The sequence below is a fragment of the Hippocampus bargibanti genome, linkage group LG11 (assembly GCF_051943395.1).
Source record: "Hippocampus bargibanti isolate YZ-2025 linkage group LG11, ASM5194339v1, whole genome shotgun sequence".
NCBI classification, from domain to species: Eukaryota; Metazoa; Chordata; class Actinopteri; order Syngnathiformes; family Syngnathidae; genus Hippocampus; species Hippocampus bargibanti.
This window is the reverse complement of record NC_142744.1, coordinates 6,125,651-6,143,197: the sequence shown is the minus strand read 5'-3', so window position 1 is coordinate 6,143,197 and position 17,547 is coordinate 6,125,651. Positions and strand designations below refer to the sequence as shown.

General features: G+C 43.5%; 1 protein-coding gene across 1 annotated transcript in view; it reads right to left on the bottom strand.

The window, feature by feature from the left end:
- LOC148891297 (uncharacterized) overlaps positions 1-17,547 on the bottom strand; it is a 36,784-nt gene that overhangs the window by 7,081 nt on the left and 12,156 nt on the right. The window contains exons 19-41 of the mRNA XM_089008608.1: positions 17,042-17,302; positions 16,322-16,582; positions 15,970-16,239; positions 15,578-15,835; positions 14,576-14,836; positions 14,233-14,496; positions 13,855-14,115; positions 12,572-12,826; positions 12,215-12,484; positions 11,200-11,463; positions 10,860-11,117; positions 10,436-10,705; positions 9,521-9,790; positions 9,184-9,447; positions 7,965-8,222; positions 6,416-6,676; positions 6,072-6,329; positions 5,722-5,982; positions 4,579-4,836; positions 2,870-3,136; positions 2,449-2,712; positions 1,083-1,352; positions 732-992 (exon numbers count right to left, since the gene is read on the bottom strand). Of these exons, the coding sequence (XP_088864734.1) occupies positions 732-992; positions 1,083-1,352; positions 2,449-2,712; positions 2,870-3,136; positions 4,579-4,836; positions 5,722-5,982; positions 6,072-6,329; positions 6,416-6,676; positions 7,965-8,222; positions 9,184-9,447; positions 9,521-9,790; positions 10,436-10,705; positions 10,860-11,117; positions 11,200-11,463; positions 12,215-12,484; positions 12,572-12,826; positions 13,855-14,115; positions 14,233-14,496; positions 14,576-14,836; positions 15,578-15,835; positions 15,970-16,239; positions 16,322-16,582; positions 17,042-17,302 (6,045 nt within the window). The remainder of the gene's footprint in view (positions 1-731; positions 993-1,082; positions 1,353-2,448; positions 2,713-2,869; positions 3,137-4,578; positions 4,837-5,721; positions 5,983-6,071; positions 6,330-6,415; positions 6,677-7,964; positions 8,223-9,183; positions 9,448-9,520; positions 9,791-10,435; positions 10,706-10,859; positions 11,118-11,199; positions 11,464-12,214; positions 12,485-12,571; positions 12,827-13,854; positions 14,116-14,232; positions 14,497-14,575; positions 14,837-15,577; positions 15,836-15,969; positions 16,240-16,321; positions 16,583-17,041; positions 17,303-17,547) is intronic.

Genomic DNA, 17,547 nt, shown 5'->3' with positions numbered 1-17,547 from the left:
CTGTGCTGTATGTCATGCATATTAGCATATTTGACAATAAAGCTGACTTTGACTTTTGATAATAATAATAATAATAATAATAATAATAATAATAACACATTTTATTTTATAAGTGCTTTCAAAACTCTCAAGGTCACTTTACTGTTACAGGTTTTCTGTAGGTGAGCAGCGGCAGCCACACGCGTCAGCGTTCACTCAACCCGGAATAACTAAAATAGATAGAAAGCTAGCTAGCAAGCTAGCTAATAGATACCTAATAGCTAAGTAGTTAATACACACAAAGAATGAACACAATATAGCATGATTATATACCCTAGCTAACTAGCTAATAAACACAATATAGCATGATTATATACAATATTTTCCGGTGTATAAGGCGCACCTGATTACAAGGCGCACCTCCAATGAAAGATGTATTTTCAAACTTTTCATATACAAGGCGCACCGTATTTGCACATGTAGGTATTTGCTAATTTTATGCAAATATTTACCAATTTATTTATATTACTTGATCTTAGTTTTGCTTCCTGGTGCTATCTACTATCTTTGTGACTGCTTTATTTCCTGTATGATAGCGCTTTGTTACAGCTACACCTGTTATTAAAGCGCTATATAAATCAATATGTATTTTATTTTATTGATCGTCCAGATTGTGAGTTTTATTACCATAAAACAAAGGGGTAATAGAAAATGACACCAATTTAAAGGAATAGCCGTTTGACTAAACATACCTGTCCTGAAGTAAACATTGTGACTGGCCATGCTGGTGCAGTTCTCATGACTGGCTGTCACGTGCACCTCATACTGCTCGTCACAATGCAGCCCAGTCAAGCTGCAGTTAGAGGAGAAGCCGCTGCAGCTATGCGTGTGTCCATCCGCAGCCAATGCCACGACATGGTATGTCGCGGCAACCGGAGACGAGTTCCAGGACACCAAGGCGCCGTGGTCCTCACATAAGGCGCTGACATTCACTTCGCCCGGTGGACACGGTTCTGAGAAGAATATCGGAACTCTAAGAACGTTGTCCGACATGAGAGACTTTTCAACTTCTCCCCCCAAAAAAGAAAAAGGCATGCCTGTACCCATGCTTATTCTATAAGGCGGACTTCTCAAACTGCTGCATTGGTCTGATGAAGCGGCAACGATGATGGTGTAGTGGAGGTCACACCGTGCTCCGTGCAGGACGCAGTTGGTGCCCGTTCCGTTGCAGGAAAGGTACGTGTGGTCGCTGGCCTCGGCTGTGGCGACGTACACGGTGTTTCCCGTGTCCCCTTCCGCGAGCTCCCAGATGACATTTATGGAAGCCTTGTGGCATTTGGGGATGGCCGTGATGCCGGCGAGGGAGCAGGGAGCTGCGGAAGGCCAAGCATTTGGGATCGCAGTCAATCTAAGCATAAGAACTGAAAATAACTCAGCCCCCCCACCCAATTCAAATGCTTAAAATCGCCTGTATTTCCCCATTGTGGGACGAATTAAGGTTTTCTGATTCTGATATATTAACTCATTCACTGCCAGAAAATGTGCAAAAATGTGTCTACTCCATTGCCAGGGTTTTTGTCATTGTCACTTGAATTGCATGACCTACAGAATATTGAGTTTTAGGACTACATAAACATTCAATGCGGCGTAAGAAACCTTAGACCAGGGGTGTCAAAGTCATTTTTTACCGCGGGCCACATTGTAGTTATGGTTTCCTCTCGAGGGCCGTTATGAATTTGGGGAACCCATTAGAATGTTTAAATCCCTTCAAATATTACATATAGAGCACACAGCAAATTAATGAATAACTTATTTTCAAATCTGAAGTCAGGAATAATGACTTTTATTGTGGTTGACATCCAAAATTATCAAATTTTGGCTCAGATGTTAGCAATCATCATGGAATTTAACAAGTTTGATTTGCTTTCGCGGGCCGAAAAAAATGATGTGGCGGGCCGGATTTGGCCCGCGGGCCTTGAGTTTGACACCAGTGCCTTAGACTATCTTCTTTCATCAGAAAAAAAGAGTTAATTCTCAAGTTATATGGGTCTGGAGTTATCTGAGCTTGAAATGGGGGCAGCTGTCTATAATACAATACAATACATACATATTGGTTTATATAGTGCTTTAACAACAGCTGAAGCTGGAACTAAGCGCTAACATGGACAAAAGGCAAATTCTGCCCACTTGTGGAAGGGAAAAACATTGCCAGAGGTCTTACCAGCGCTTTATCGGCACCCCCCGCAAGAAAAACCAAAACCGAACAAATTCGGGAATGGCGCTCCACGTCACACTTATACAGTTGCAGAAAAAAATCGGAAATGAATTAATAGATTTAACCATAAATATACCAAAAGTGAACACTTTTAACCTCATTTTAATAAAACAGCTCATACGTTAGCACGTAGCAGAGCGAAAAATGAGAACTTTTAGTGAACCGGCCTAAAATAAAAAGAATAAATCAATTACCTGTTTGCAAGTCAATGGTGGAGCTGGGATAACCGTCACACTGGCTGTTCTTGGCAGTCACGCTAAAGGTATAAAGAACACCGCACGCCAGGCCCTCCACCTCGCAAGTGGTGTTGGTCCAGGAGGTACAGTTGGCTGTGCCGCCATCTTCCCCAATGGATAAAACGGAGTAGCATTCGGCACCTGGGGCAGATTCCCATGAGATCCAGGCAGAATTGGTCACGCAGTCAAGGCTGCCTTGGATTCCCTGAGACTGGCACGGAGCTGGAGAGACCACAAGTGGTTTGAACTTGGTGTTGCTATGCTCACATTCTATCACACCATAACATTTTCGTATATATGTGTGACTTTAAAAGGCGGGACTTGGTCTGGTGATTGATGCATGCAAGAAACAATGGATTTTCCAGGTGAGGTTCCGTACCTGTCAAAATGCCGTAGCTCTGATTGGAATGAACCCGGCAATTTCCTTTGACTGCCGTGACGTGGACGGCATAGCTGCTCCCACAATTCAGGTTACTGGCAGAACACTCATTGCTGGTGGTGTTAAAGATCTCACCACCGTCTTGTACATTGTCCTCGCCGAGCCAGACCAAAAAGTAATCAGCGTACCCGACGGAGTCCCAAGAAACCGTCAAATTATTTGTCATGCAGCTGAGTCGGGTGGTCACGTTCTGGGGTGGGCATGGGGCTGGTAACACACAGACATAGCTTTCAGTGCTAACACGATAGGTTGATAGGATGGAAATGACAAGACATTTAATACAGAAGCTCCCCAACTTACGAACGAGATACACTCCGAACGGTCGTTCGTAAGGTGAATTTGTTCGTAAGTTGCTTCAGTATTATATTTTGCATGGAATGTATGGTTAAGGCTTGTATAAGTATGTTTAACATTTATATAAGTATGTTTAAGGCGTTGAATAAGTAACTGTATTGATTTGTACAGAAAATTTAATACATATAACATATATACAGTGAGACCTCAACTTACAAACACCTTATCTTACAAACTTTACTCTTTTCATAATACGCACCCACCACGGCTGGCGGAGTGATCTTCGGCGGAAGCACACGACCGAACAGCACCAGAGGTTAAGTTACCAACAGTCCTTATGGAAGGTGACTCTCCTTCCATAAGCCATCAACGACCAACAAAAAGGTAAATAAAACTTTATTCTACAGCACAGTTATTTTCTTTAATTACAGTCCTCATTTAATGCGCCTCTCTTTCCAAACAGCAATTCCCTTTGACCTTCGACCTCCAACGCCATTCCATCAAGCCATAAATGACCATCACAAATGTAAATAAAGTGACTTTATGATACAATGCAGTGTATTTTTTTTCATTTTTTGTGTAGTTTTAAGGTTTATTTAGTTGAAAAGTATATTTTATGGAAACCCGGGAATGGATTATTCCCATTTTAATCGTTTCCTATGGGATTTTTTTTTAGATACACACTTTTCACCTTACACATTATGTCTGGGAACCAATTAAGTTCGTAAGTTGAGGTCTCACTGTATATAATACTATATAATAACATTTAATAAAATATATGCTCTATAAAGATATGTACATGTACAGCTGTAGAGAATATGACATATGTTACTACTAAAATGTTCACATGTATCGTTGTTCATAACTCGAATGTTCATAAGTAGGGTAGCGTCTATATACGGCTAAATTACCTTTCAAGGACGGCATAACACTGCTGAACAGCAAACCACCATTAAATGCAATTTTGATGTTTTTTTTCCACAAAATTACCTCACTTAAAACTAATACAGTATTCTTGACGTGTTGTTTGTCCTATATATTGTTGAAATTTCGTATCTTTGTTCGTCACTCGAATGTTCGTAAGTAGGGGAGAAAACAGCCTTCAAATAAATAAATATTTGAATGAATGTTATATACCTGTTGAGATATTTGGAAAGTCCCGCATTTTTACCTTATTTTATTTTTTTGCGCCAGTTGCATACAAATTAATAAATTAGCATAAATCATGATATGGTTAGCTTAACTTGTCAAGCACGTACAATACACATGCGTGAATTTAGATTTTTGCTGTCACATAAAAAATGGACGGCAGATTGAAATCGGACTCCGTGGTGGACTTTGTTGTAGCCCCTCACCTGTTTCAAATATCAGAACTTGACTGGGAACACTGGAGCAGTTGTCATCCATAGCCACCACTTGAATGGAGTATCGACTACCACACATGAGATCAGTCAGAGTGTAGTTGAGATCCAAAGTCTGGTAGCTGACATTGCCATGGTAACAGGAGGCCATCACTAAATACTGCGTCGCACCGTCGCTGGCAGACCAGGACACGGCGGCAGTGTTACCATCGCAATCCTTCGCGATCGATACGTCCATGGGTACACATGGTACTGAACGGGGATGACAGACAACAAAATGAGTGGCGGACTGTCAAGGCCTGTAAAGCCTTCTCTGCTGGCCTAAAAATATCGGAATCACTGACTGATGTTAATTATATTTTGTCCATGAATTCTGATGAAATTATTCCAAATTGTGTTTCAGCTGCCTTTTATTACTTTTCCCCTATTGCGCTGCATCCAGATGTGTGTTTTCGTATTCAAGCATTTAACCAATGACATTTCAGCCAACATTTGTTACCAGGGTTAGAAATCTATCTGGATGCCTTCACAGTCAGTTCTGCGGGCCCTGTTGTATCAAATGTGTCGGTCAAACTGTTGCTCTAACCAATTAGATTTTGAGTTGGCAACCCAATGCATTCTTGAAGATGCTGCGCAACGTCAGTTTTCGCAAATTATGATTGGCTAGTCACTAGTTTGCGAAAACCTTTCTTATCACAAGGAACTAGTGACAAGAGCATACTGGCCAGAGCTAGCACACTGTATCGGTAGCGATCTGCATAAGCAAATATATAGTTTTCCTTATTTATTGCAGTTTTGTCAACCCACAATAGCTGAAATTGATTTGGTTGGAGATTTACTGTTAAAGCCATTTTCAAGATGGACTTGAAAGGTCGGTCAGTTATTTCCTGGCTAATGGTACCCTCTAGAGGACTTCCAGTAAATCACACCACACTTTCTTTCATCTGGATTGATTCAGACATAGCACTACTGAAGGCCTAGCGATGAAATCCACGGCCCGCAGCTGAACAAAATAGACTCAAAATCAGAAATCCTTCTCCTAAAGTGGCGGTTTACTGCAAATGTAATCATACCATGGCTAGAATCAGAGTCCAATTTAGATTTTTTTTAATGGTTACAAAGCACATAAAATCTCACCTGATTGCACACTGTGATATGCTACAGTGGTGACGTTACACAACTGGTTGGATGCCGTGACGGAGACGGCAAAGCTCTGTCCGCAGGTCAGTCCGGAAATGTTGCATTCGCCAGAATATGACATGCAGGTGTGAGTGACACCGCTGAACGAGCCCATGGTGGCTGTGTAGTGGTCTGTGCCATTGCTGGGTTCCCACGCAACCACGACAGTATCAGAAAGACAGTCCTTCATGGTGTAGACCTCACTGGGTGGGCAAGGCCCTTCAAGAGACAAGATATGAATAAAGCTAACTTCACAGCTTCTGGTGATTATGTCAAGTGTTTATTTATTTTTTTGGTATTTGACTTACAGGTCTGTATTGAAGTGGCTACACTAGTCATACCGACGCAGTAATGGTTGTGAGGTGTGACCGTGAGGTTGTAGTTTTCCCCACAGTCAAGTCCGGATAAGTGGACTTGGGTGTCATTGGTGCTGTGCATGACACTTTGGCCTTCCGTGTCAAGTGAGACCACGTACACTTTTGTTCCATCACTGGCATTCCAACTTAGCGAAACAGCGTTCACGTCACAGTCCACAGAGGCAAGGACATTCTGGGGTGAACATGGTTCTGAAAAAAAAAAAAAGATAATAATCATTGACGATTATGAGGGAAGACATGTTGAATAAATGCACTTTTGTTCTCAATGTTTATACCCATGTAGATGACAGAGCTGTTGCCGGGCAGACTGGCGCAGTCTTCGTCCTCGGCCATTACCAGGACGGTGTATTCATCGCCGCAGTGAAGGTCGTCCCATGTGCAGTCGCTATGGTTGCTGTAACACCAGTGGCTGTGTCCATCGAGACCGATGGCTTCTGCGGCGTATGTTTTGGCGCCATCACTGGGAAGCCAATAAACAGAGGCTGCGTTTGCCCCGCACTGCTTGTAGGTCATCACGTCACGAGGGATGCATGGAGCTGAGGATGGAAGAGGGATGCAAATACAACTAAGCAGTGATACCTCAGCTTACGAACGCTTTAGCTCATGAACTTTTCGCCTTATAAATATTAAATTAGCGATAATATAATCTTGGCAGACGAACTAGTTTTTGGGGGACGAACCAAACCACATAACGCCACCGTGGCTGGCGGACTAGTTTTCGTCACCCCTTTCTTTGAGTGTATACATAGTTTGTTATCGAGTGGAGTGCTTTTGCTATTATGGGAGCGAAAAAGACCCCACCACAGGCTAGTGTTGAGCTGAAAAGGACACAAAAGAAAAATATGGTCGAGCAGAAGAAGGAGATCATCGAAAAACATGAACGAGGTGTGTGTTTGTGTGAATTAGCGTCCCAGTACCAGTATGCTAAGTCGACCATTGCTACGTGTGGCTAAGGGTGTGTCTGTGATGTCTAAGCAACGGTCTCAGGCAATTGAAGAGGTTGAAAAACCTCTGTTGATTTGGATTAACGACAAGCAGCTAGCAGGGGACAGTGTGAGTGAGGGTATGATCGCCGAGAAAGCAGAGTAACTTCACTCAGATATCATCAAGAGGCAACTACATCAACAACCATCACAAAGGTAAATAAAAGACTTATAATAATAATAATAATAATAATAATAATAAGAAGAAGAAGAATTTCTCTCAAGGTCACTTTTTTCCCCCCCCCCCCCCCCCCCCCCCCCCCCATAAAAAAAGAAAAAAACATCCAAATGCTGAGTCTGCCTGGAACGGCCACTTTCAACCTTGAGTCCAATGATTTTACGGTTTGGATAATACATGTATGATCTCCCCAAACCTTTACTTTTTAACACAAGGAAGGCCTTCTCTGATTGGCTAACATGTTTCGATCAAAACAATCAACCAAATAGCTCAAACAGGCCAAAATTCATAATTCAAAATGGCGTCACTGATATTGACTCATTCACTGCCAGACGATGTGCAATAGAGTACAGTTTATTTCTTTAATTACAATCAAATAGAACCCTTATCATACATAAAATAAGGTATATTTCTTGTAGTTTTAAGGCTTATTTAGTAGAAAATTATGTTTTATGGGGACCTGGGAACGGATAATTTTCATTTTTAATTGTTTCTTATGGGAAATAAATGTTCGACAGACAAACTTTTCACCTTACACACACTTTCTGGGAACCAATTAAGTTCATGAGCTTAGGTATCACTGTATGTACAACACTTATCACGTCAACTTTTAAATAAGATCATATCATCGACTGTATGTGATCGACTGTATTGAGATCTTACAAGTTTTGACAAAGGCAGGACTGCTAGGGTCACTCTTGCACTCGCTGCCTTGTCCTTGCACGATGACGCTGTAATTCTGTCCGCATGGCAGAGCAGCAGTCAGGCTGGTCTGCGTCGTATTGTAGTTCTCCACATAACCCAGACTTCCTGTGGCCGTGATGAGGTAAAACACCACACCGCGAGCGGCATTCCAAGAGAGCTGCAATTCCTCAGTCTGACACGGCGACTGAGCCATCACTATCACAGGCTGGCAAGGTTCTGAATGGAAGAAAGGTCATGACAAAATATTTGTGCATAAGAAAAGCCAGATGCATCATTTAGTGCACTGGTGTCAAAGTCGAGGCTTGGGGGCCAAATCTGGTCCGTCACATCATTTTATTCGTCCCGCGAAAGCAAAAATACATGTAATTCCATGACGCTTGCTCAAGTCCCAACCAAAATTTCAAATTGTCCCATGTAAACCACAATAACAGTCATTATTTTTTACTTCAAATTTGAAAACTAGCGTATTTTACGGTGCATAAGTCACACAGGAGTATAAGGCGCACCCCCAATGAATGTTGTGTTTTCAAACTTTTTCCATATACAGTAAAGTCTCGTTATATCGATATTCAAGGGAGTCCGAAAAAATATCGATATAACCGGGACTAGCGATATATCCGACCCTGTTTGCATGTAATTTTCTCCGTGTGTGCATAGAAATAGTATCGATATAACCGGGACTATCGATATATCCGATATCGATATAACGAGACTTTACTGTATAAGGCGCACTGAACTATAAGGCGCACTTTCACTGAATGAAAAAAGTTTTCCAAATATAACATAAATAGATAAAAATTTTCCAAATATAAGGCACACCACATTATAAGGCACTACAATAGAGGCCAGGGTAACGCACTACTTCTTCTACAGTAGGAAATTAAGTCAGTGGCCGCTGACAGTGTTTGCGAGACCTGTTGTAGCTCAATATTACTTCACATAAGGTGCACTGGCGTATAAGGTCATTTTCAAGAAAATTAACGCTTTTGGGTGCGCCTTTTCTACGGGAAAATACGTTATTCATTTATTTGTTGCACGCTTTTTTGTAATATGTGGAGGGGATTAAACATTGTAATGGCTTCCCCGAATCTATAACGGCCCCCCGGAGGAAATCGTAACTACAATGTGGCCTGAGGCAAAAAATGAGTTTAACGTAGTGCAGCACAAATGTTCATACCTGTTTGAATGTGCACAGGCTCACTGGCTTGGCTGCAGCAGCCGTGGCTCAGTGCTTTAACAGTAAAGTTATACATCTCCCCACAGGAGAGGTCCGGGAACATACAGGAAGAACCTGTAGCGTTACACCAATGCTCCTCCCCGCCTGAGCTCAGGATAGCGTTTCCCATGTAAAGTTCAATTTCAGGACTCTCCAACCAGGACAGGACTGCCGTTTTAGAACCGCAAGGCAGGGCGACACTGACGTACTTAGGTCGGCATGGGCCTGCGGAGTAGATATGTTTTCAGATACATTTTGGAAAAGAGAGCCTTGAAATTTTAAATTTGGGCAAACCTACGTGTGGTGAAGTTTGAGTGCATATTTGACGTAACGCTGCAGTAGTCGTTGCTGGCAGTGAGGCTCAGGTTGTAGGTTTCACCACAATTTAACCCCGTCAGGTTGCAAATGCTCAAAGCATAGTTGTGCTCAGCATGGCAACGAAATACAAGACTTCCAGCGATTTTTAGGGAAATGTTTGCTGTGCCGTAAGGAGGGCTCCAGGACGCCACCGCAAACCCGTCGGAGTTACAGTCGACTTCCACATTTACGTTGGCAGGCAGGCATGGAGCTAGGAACACAGAATGAAAATGTGAATTGAAAGTGTTAGAGTCCATTTATTAATTTTCTTTGCTTCATAGTCCAGAAAATGCAGTAATTTGTGGCCACAATTTAGTATGTCGTGGTCAGACGCTCCCCAATTTACGAACATTCAAGTTACGAATAACGGTATATACGAACATTTTTGCGGTTATGTTCGGACAGAGATGATGTAAGTAAGTTAGATTTTGTATTGCACGCCTTTTTCCGGCCTAGCTTGCTTGCGATTGGCTGCGTAAAGTACGTTGGCGGGGAGGAAAGCCCTCTCCACAGTTGACGCTCCTGGAGGACGCGATGCATAACAAAAAGTAATGGCTGATGGCATGTCATTCAGTAATAACGTACCAGCAGCTTCAGTAATGGCTTACTGAAGACCCAAGGATGTATGTCCTCGTACTACAGTAGGTGTGAATTTATTTTACGACTGTTAGAGCGTCTGTATTTTATATTTCCCCGTTCGGTGTTTCAACTTAAATATGCATTCCATACAAAATATAGCACTGAAGCAACTTACGAACAAATCCACCTTACGAACGACCGCTCGGAACGTATCTCGTTCTTAAAGTGAAGAACGTCTGTACATTTTTGCAACGGCTAATTAGCATTAAGTCACTACCTGATGTGAATGAAACCATTGTGCTGTAAGAGCTATTGTACTCCTCTCCTCGGGCAATGGCCCACGCATCATATAGGGTGCCACACATGAGTCCCGAGACAACGCAGCCAGTGTCTGCGTCTCCGGCCTCACACATCAAAGTGTAGTATCCATAATGGTCGTAAACATAGACGACATAACCCACGGCGTGTTCACTGTGCTCCCAGGAAACGGTCACCGCAAGTTGTTCACATTGCACATTGGCTTGAACATTGGTAGGTGGGCACGGTTCTGAAATGACAGGAAAATTCTTTTGTGGTCTTTCAAAAATTCTCCAACAATCCACAAAGTGGCGTTAAAGCCGAAGTGAATAGGAAGGTGATCATTGGTACTGCATGTTTACTCAATCGCAACATCCTTTTCGATCAAGATGAGTTTATCGAACCTGTCATGAGACGATACGTTTGCGTTCTCGCTGTGCTGTTGCACACGTCATTTTTCGCTGTCATCGTGATGTTGTAGATCTGACTGCAATGCAAGTCAGTAACACTGCACTGAGTGCCAGTACTGTTACAGGTTGCCGTTAGACCTTGATCGCTCACAGCCTGGACGCAGTAAGATCTAGCGCCTCGGGCCGGACCCCACGTGACGAGAGCTTCACTCATTTTGAAGTTTATGGACAGATTCGATGGGACACAGGCCTCTGCAAATTGAGGAGTGATAAAGTATAAAATCCATTTTGCTGATGGCAACACCTGTGTAACAATTGACGGATCACACAGTACCTGTGGTGAGATATCCTGACATTTGATCAGTGCTGTTGCAGGTGTCTCCCACACTTGCCACAGAGACTGTATATTGCTCGCCACAAGGCAGAGGTGCGAGAAGGCAGTTGGTCTCGTTGGTGATGCATGTTGCGGTGTGCCCCGATGTGGCCGTTAGATTAGCTATGTAAGACTTGGCGGCTCCAAGGCCGGGTTGCCAGGATACGATGGCGGATTTCATCTCACAGTCCATAACGGCTTCAATGCTGGACGGTTGGCAAGGCTCTGCGGATTTCAGAACAAGAATATAGATGTTCCCCAATTTACGAACATTTGAGTTACGAATAACGGTACATACGAACATTTTTGCTGGTACAGTATGTCGGAAAATGTTCGGACAGAAATGCTGTAAAATAGACTTTGTATTTCGCATCTTTTTCCAGCCTGAGTACTGTGCTTCACGCACATGCACGCACACAGACACATTGGAGGTTTCAAGGGCTGGATGTTTACACGATGGAAACCAAGGCACCAATCAGCACCCGGCTATGCTGAAGTGTTGCCAAAGAGTTCAGACCCCGATCCGCTTATGATTGGCTGCGTATAGTATGTGGGCTGGGAGGAAATCCCTCTTCCCAGTTGACGCTCCAGGGGGAGGCGATGCATAATAAAAAGCCATGGCTGCTGGCACGTAATTCAGTAATTTCTTTCCACCAGCTTCAGTAATGGCTTATTGAAGACCCAAGGATATATGTTGTCTTACGACAGTCGGTGTGAATTTATTTTACGATGTTAGAGCATCTGTGTTTTGTACTTCCCCGTTCAGTGTTTGACTTCAACATATATTCCATCCAAAATATAGCACTGAAGCAACTTACAAACAAATTCACTTTACGAACGACCGCTCGGAACGCATCTCGTTCGTAAGGTGGGGAGCGTCTGTATATTTTAAAAGGTCGCGTTGGAAAAAGTTTTTGAAACGATATGAAGTTGTTTTGTGATCATATTGTGTGTTTCGTTTGTAATCTGTCTGTACCTGATGTCAACGTGACCGTGGTGCTGTCAGAACTGTTGTACTCCTCTCCCAAGGCTACGACCCATATGTCGTATTGGGTGCCACACATGAGTCCCAAGACAGCACAGTTGGTGGTTGTACCGTCCGCCTCACACATCAAAACATAGTCCCCGTAATGGTCGTAAACATAGGCCACGTAACCTTGAGCGAGCACACTCAGGTCCCAGGAAATAATCAGCGCAAGTTTCTCACACTCCATCTCAGCTAAAACATTAGTAGGTGGGCATGGTTCTGAAAAACAATGAACACACATGCAAAAATGATTTCCCAGGGGTGACCAGTTTATCACGTACACCTGTGATTGATCCCATGACACACCTGTCATAAACCGTTGGACATCAGAAGTGAAACTATCACAAGCCTGGTTGTGTGCCGTCACTGTAACGTTGTAGATCTGACCGCACCGCAGGCCGCTCAGTTGGCAGCTTGTTTCTGTGCTGGTACATGTGGTTGTCCAGCCTTGATCATTTCCAGCCCATACTGAGTAAGAACTTGCTCCAGCTGCCGCATTCCACAGCACCCACGTATCATTTACACTGTAGGAGATCGAAACATTCATGGGAACGCAAGGATCTGGGAAGAGAAAGAGATGAGGTAGTTTTATTCAGGTAAAATGGCTTCCACTTACAAGTCCGGAAGAAAAAATATGTTTATATTAATGGAATTGTTACGTTTTGATTGCTGTTTTTGCATATTGTCACAAAATGGATTATATCCCTCGCATTTATTAAATACAGTAAAGTCTCGTTATATCGATATTCAAGGGAGTCCGAAAAAATATCTACATAACCGGGACTATCGATATATCCGACCCTGTTTGCATGTAATTTTCTCCGTGCGTGCATAGAAATAGTATCGATATAACCGGGACTATCGATATATCCGATATCGATATAACGAGACTTTACTGTACTTTTTATATTATATTGTATATGTATTATATTTTATAATGGGACAACATTGAAGAAAATAGTTGAGGTCGAGCTTGTAAATTTAATAAATAACAAAAAATGTGTGAAATAGGTCAACGTTACGATTGCATGTCACTCATTCACTGCCATTCCCGAATTTATTCATTATATTATGGACACCCGCCCTCATTTCAAGCTCATACAACTCCAGACCAATATAACTTAGTCCTAAAATTCAATATTCTGTGGGTCGTGGAATTTGAGTGACAATGACAAAACCCTGGCGGTGAATGAGTTAACTAGTTACAATTGTCATATTTGTCCATCATAGATGACTGTACACAATTTTGTTACAATATATGTTTCTTCCACCGTCTTTAACTCATTCACTGCCAGACGATGTGCAAAAATGTGTCCACTCCAGTGCCAGGGTTTTTGTCATTTTCACTTATATTGCAGGGCCCATAGAATATTGAGTTTTAGGACTACATAAACATTCAATGCAGCATAACAAACCTCAGACTCTCTTCTTTCACCACAAAAAAAGAGTTCATTTCTAAGTTACATGGCTCTGGAGTTTTTTTTTTCTATTTGCGAATAAATTTGAGAATGGCAGTGAATAAGTTAATATGTCGTCAAGTTTCAAGGTTAAAAAAGGTTATGTTGCCTCAAGTGTGATCTTGGGCTCACCTGTCATGAGCAACACTGGGGCAGTAGGCGGACCGGCGCACCCAGTATGCATTGATTCCACCACAACCGAGTAGATCTGTCCGCAGACGAGGCTGTAAAGTTCACACGACGCTCCCATCTCACTGCAGGAGGAATTGTGTCCGTTGGTGGAAGTTGCATGGGCTCTGTAAGCTGTGGCTGCGTCTGTGGTATCCCAGCTGACCAGAGCTTTTCGGGTGGTGCAGTTTATTGCCGCCGACACCTCACCCGGGGGACATGGAGCTAGAGGACAATTGAGAAGCAAGTTTGAACGATGGACCACTCCTGTACGACCGAGAGCTTACACAGACGAAGTTTGAACGAAGGAAAGAAAAAAAATGACATTTGAAGAAGGCGTACCAGTTAGCATCTCTGTGGGGTAGCTCATCTCACTCATGCAGACGTTGGTGTGACCCGTGATGGTGAACGTGTAGAGTTGACCGCAGCTCAGGTCCAAAAAGGAGCAGTGACTCTCGTTGGTTTCACAAGTGGAGCTCACACCTGAAGCCGATGTGGCTTCTACAGTAAAATTCTGAGCCAGTGGAGTGACTTGATGCCACGTCATCGTCATGATGTTGGAGGTGCAGTTGAGATCTCCCGTGACATTTTCCGGTTTACATGGAGCTACAAAGGAAGAAAAGACAATGCATCTGTTCTGCTACAAACAAACCATTTTTTGCTGCTTTGAAAAAACAAGACTCACCAGCTTGGACCTTGTAGTCGGAACCAGCGACGATTTCACATTGAACGGAGGAAGAGGTGACAGCCACTTCGTAAACGTGGCCGCAGTACAGGTCACGGATGGAGCAATTGTTGGTTGTGGAGTTGCAGGAAGCTCTGTGTCCTTCTAGGCTGATGGCCCAGGCCGTGTAATTGTCCGTGCCGGGGGTCTCTGACCAACTCACGTTCATCACATTGGTGTCACAGTCCATGACGGCGACAACATCTTCGGGGAGACAGGGGGCTATGGGAAACAAGTTGACGAATTATCTATCTCATTTTTATGCTACTGATCAAGTTCTGGGCGATCTCAGATGATGAAGGTCAGAGGTGGAATACTGAAGTAACCTAAAATTCAGTTTCTGGATGATGCGATTGACACTGTTGGAGGGCCAACACTCAATCAGTCAGTCTCTCACATAGAAAACATGCTTAACTTGGTTGGCTCAGAAACTTTATAGAGTCAATCCAAGATTAAATACAGACGATCCCCACCTTACGAACGAGATATGTTCCAAGCGGTGAATTTGGTCGTAAGTTGCTTCAGTGTTATATTTTGGATGGAATGTAGGTTTATGTGAAACACTGAACGGGAAAGTATTAAACACAGACGCTCTAACAGTTGTAAAATAAATTCACACCGACTGTAGTACGACGACATATATCCTAGGGTCTTCAGTAAGCCATGACTGAAGCTGCTGGCATGTAATTACTGAATGACATGCTATCAGCCATTACTTTTTGTTATGCATCGCGTCCTGAGGAGTATCAACTGGGAAGAGGGATTTCCTCCCCGCCCACATACTCTACGCAGCCAATTGTAAGCGAGCTTGGTTGGAAAAAAGGCGCACAATACAAAATCTAACTTACAGCATTTCTGTCCGAACATTTTTCGACATAGTGTACCTGCAAAAATGTTCGTATGTACCGTTTTTCATAACTCGAATGTTCCTACGTTGGGGAGCGTCACAGAGTCTTTGCTTACCAGAAACAAAATAAATATCAGCGTGTTCAGTGCTGTTGCAGCTTTCGGTGGACGCCACCAGAGAGGCCGAATAGGGGCGGCCGCAGTGGAGTCTGACAGCACAAGAGGTATCGTTGGATGCACAAGATGCCACATGGCCGTGCTCCCCTGTCACTTCCACTGTGTAAAAAGCTGCTCCATTGCTTTCAAGCCAGGAAAAGTTGCCTTTGTTTAGCCCGCAGTCCACGCGAGCCGTGAAGTTTGTGGGCAGGCAGGGAGCTGAACATTGAAAGAAAACATTCGTGACAGGTATATTACTCTTTATACCAACAATTATTTTTTATAGTTCATACTTTTGATGATTCGAGGAGTTGTAGGGTCATATATTTTACTGCAGATAAACATTCCCTTACCTGTGCTTAATTCCAGGGAAGAGCTGTAGGTGCTATGACAAGCCTCATCCAGGAAAGCAATGTAGAACACATAGCGCTGTCCACATTGTAAATCCGTGAGCGTGTGTGAGGTGTTTGATGTTGTCCACGATAAAGGAGGAAGTGTGCTCGAGAGCTTCTTGTATTTCAGGATGTAAGAAACCCCCGGTACTGAACTCGGGTCCCATGAGATGGTCACGGCATTGGTGTCACAGGTGACCTCGCCGGCCAAGTTCGTGGGTGGACACAGAGCTGGTTCGATAAAAAAAAAAAAAAAAGTCGTGAGCAATTACAGCTACATGTGTTAAAACATTCAGGCGGTGATTCAACACACCTGTCGCCATTTCCACAGCCGAGCTCGGATCGCTCAGACAACCCCGGTCCACGGTTACCACGGTGACAGAATAGTTTTCCCCACAGTGAAGGTCAGTGAACTGGCATGAGGTCGACATATTGGAGCTGCAAGTGTGTGTGTATCCATTATCGGATGTGGCTGTGGCGATGTACATCTCGGCTCCAGTCACACCGGACCAGGACACCGTGTTGTTGTCCTCACACAGTGGAGACGCGGTGACATTACTAGGAGCGCAAAGCCCTGGAGAAAGACGAGCAAGACGGATATAAATCTGTGTAAGCTCTCAGTTGTACAGGAGTGGTTAATCGCTGAAAAAGTTTCTTCAGCCGTCATCTGTACTTCTTTGAAGGTGTCGGACATTTGATGCCGGGGCGAATGGGGCAATCAGGGCCAGCCATAGACCATAATCAGTCAGGACGAAAGAAGTAATCATATTAGCTTCAGCGAGTAGTCCAGTGCTCCCTCCAACCTTAGAGCAGGGACCTATCAGAGCAGAGGTCTGTTCATTCGGGATATATATAGGGCCAGGGCTACCAGCAAATTTTAGTTCGCTGACGAAGCTTCTCAGATGAGAAGCGAAACGTCCGACACCTTCAAAGAAGTACAGATGACGGCTGAAGAAACCTTTTCACCAAGACGGATAAAAATTCTACTTTTTTAAAAATTCAGCCTGATGTTATGCTGACGATCATCAGGTACCTGCTCCGAAACTGTAGACTTGACTCTGCGTTCCAGCGCACGACTCAGAGTGCGGCGTTACGGTGATGTCATATGTTTCTCCGCAGTGGAAGTGTGAGAGTTGACAACTTGTCGTGTTTGAATGACAGTGATGTGTGTATCCATTTTGGCCGGTTGACGTCACTGTGTATTCAACGGCGTTGGGGCTTCCCACCCATGACACCAGGGCTGAGTGATTAAAACAGACCAGGGTGGCGCTAATGTTCACTGGGGCGCATGGGGCTGGAAAAAAAAATACAAAGACAAGTTTATCATTTTATAAAGGCTTTTTGGCATTCCTGTTCGACCTGGAGTAAATAAATTATTTGTTAAAAACTCCATTCACTCTCCGCGGCCATATATTGTGTCTGTAGTTTAACTCATTCACTGCCAGACGTGCAAAAAATGTGTGCACTCCAGTGCCAGGGTTTTTGACATTGTCACTCGAATTCCAGGACCCACAGAATATTGAATTTTAGGACTACATA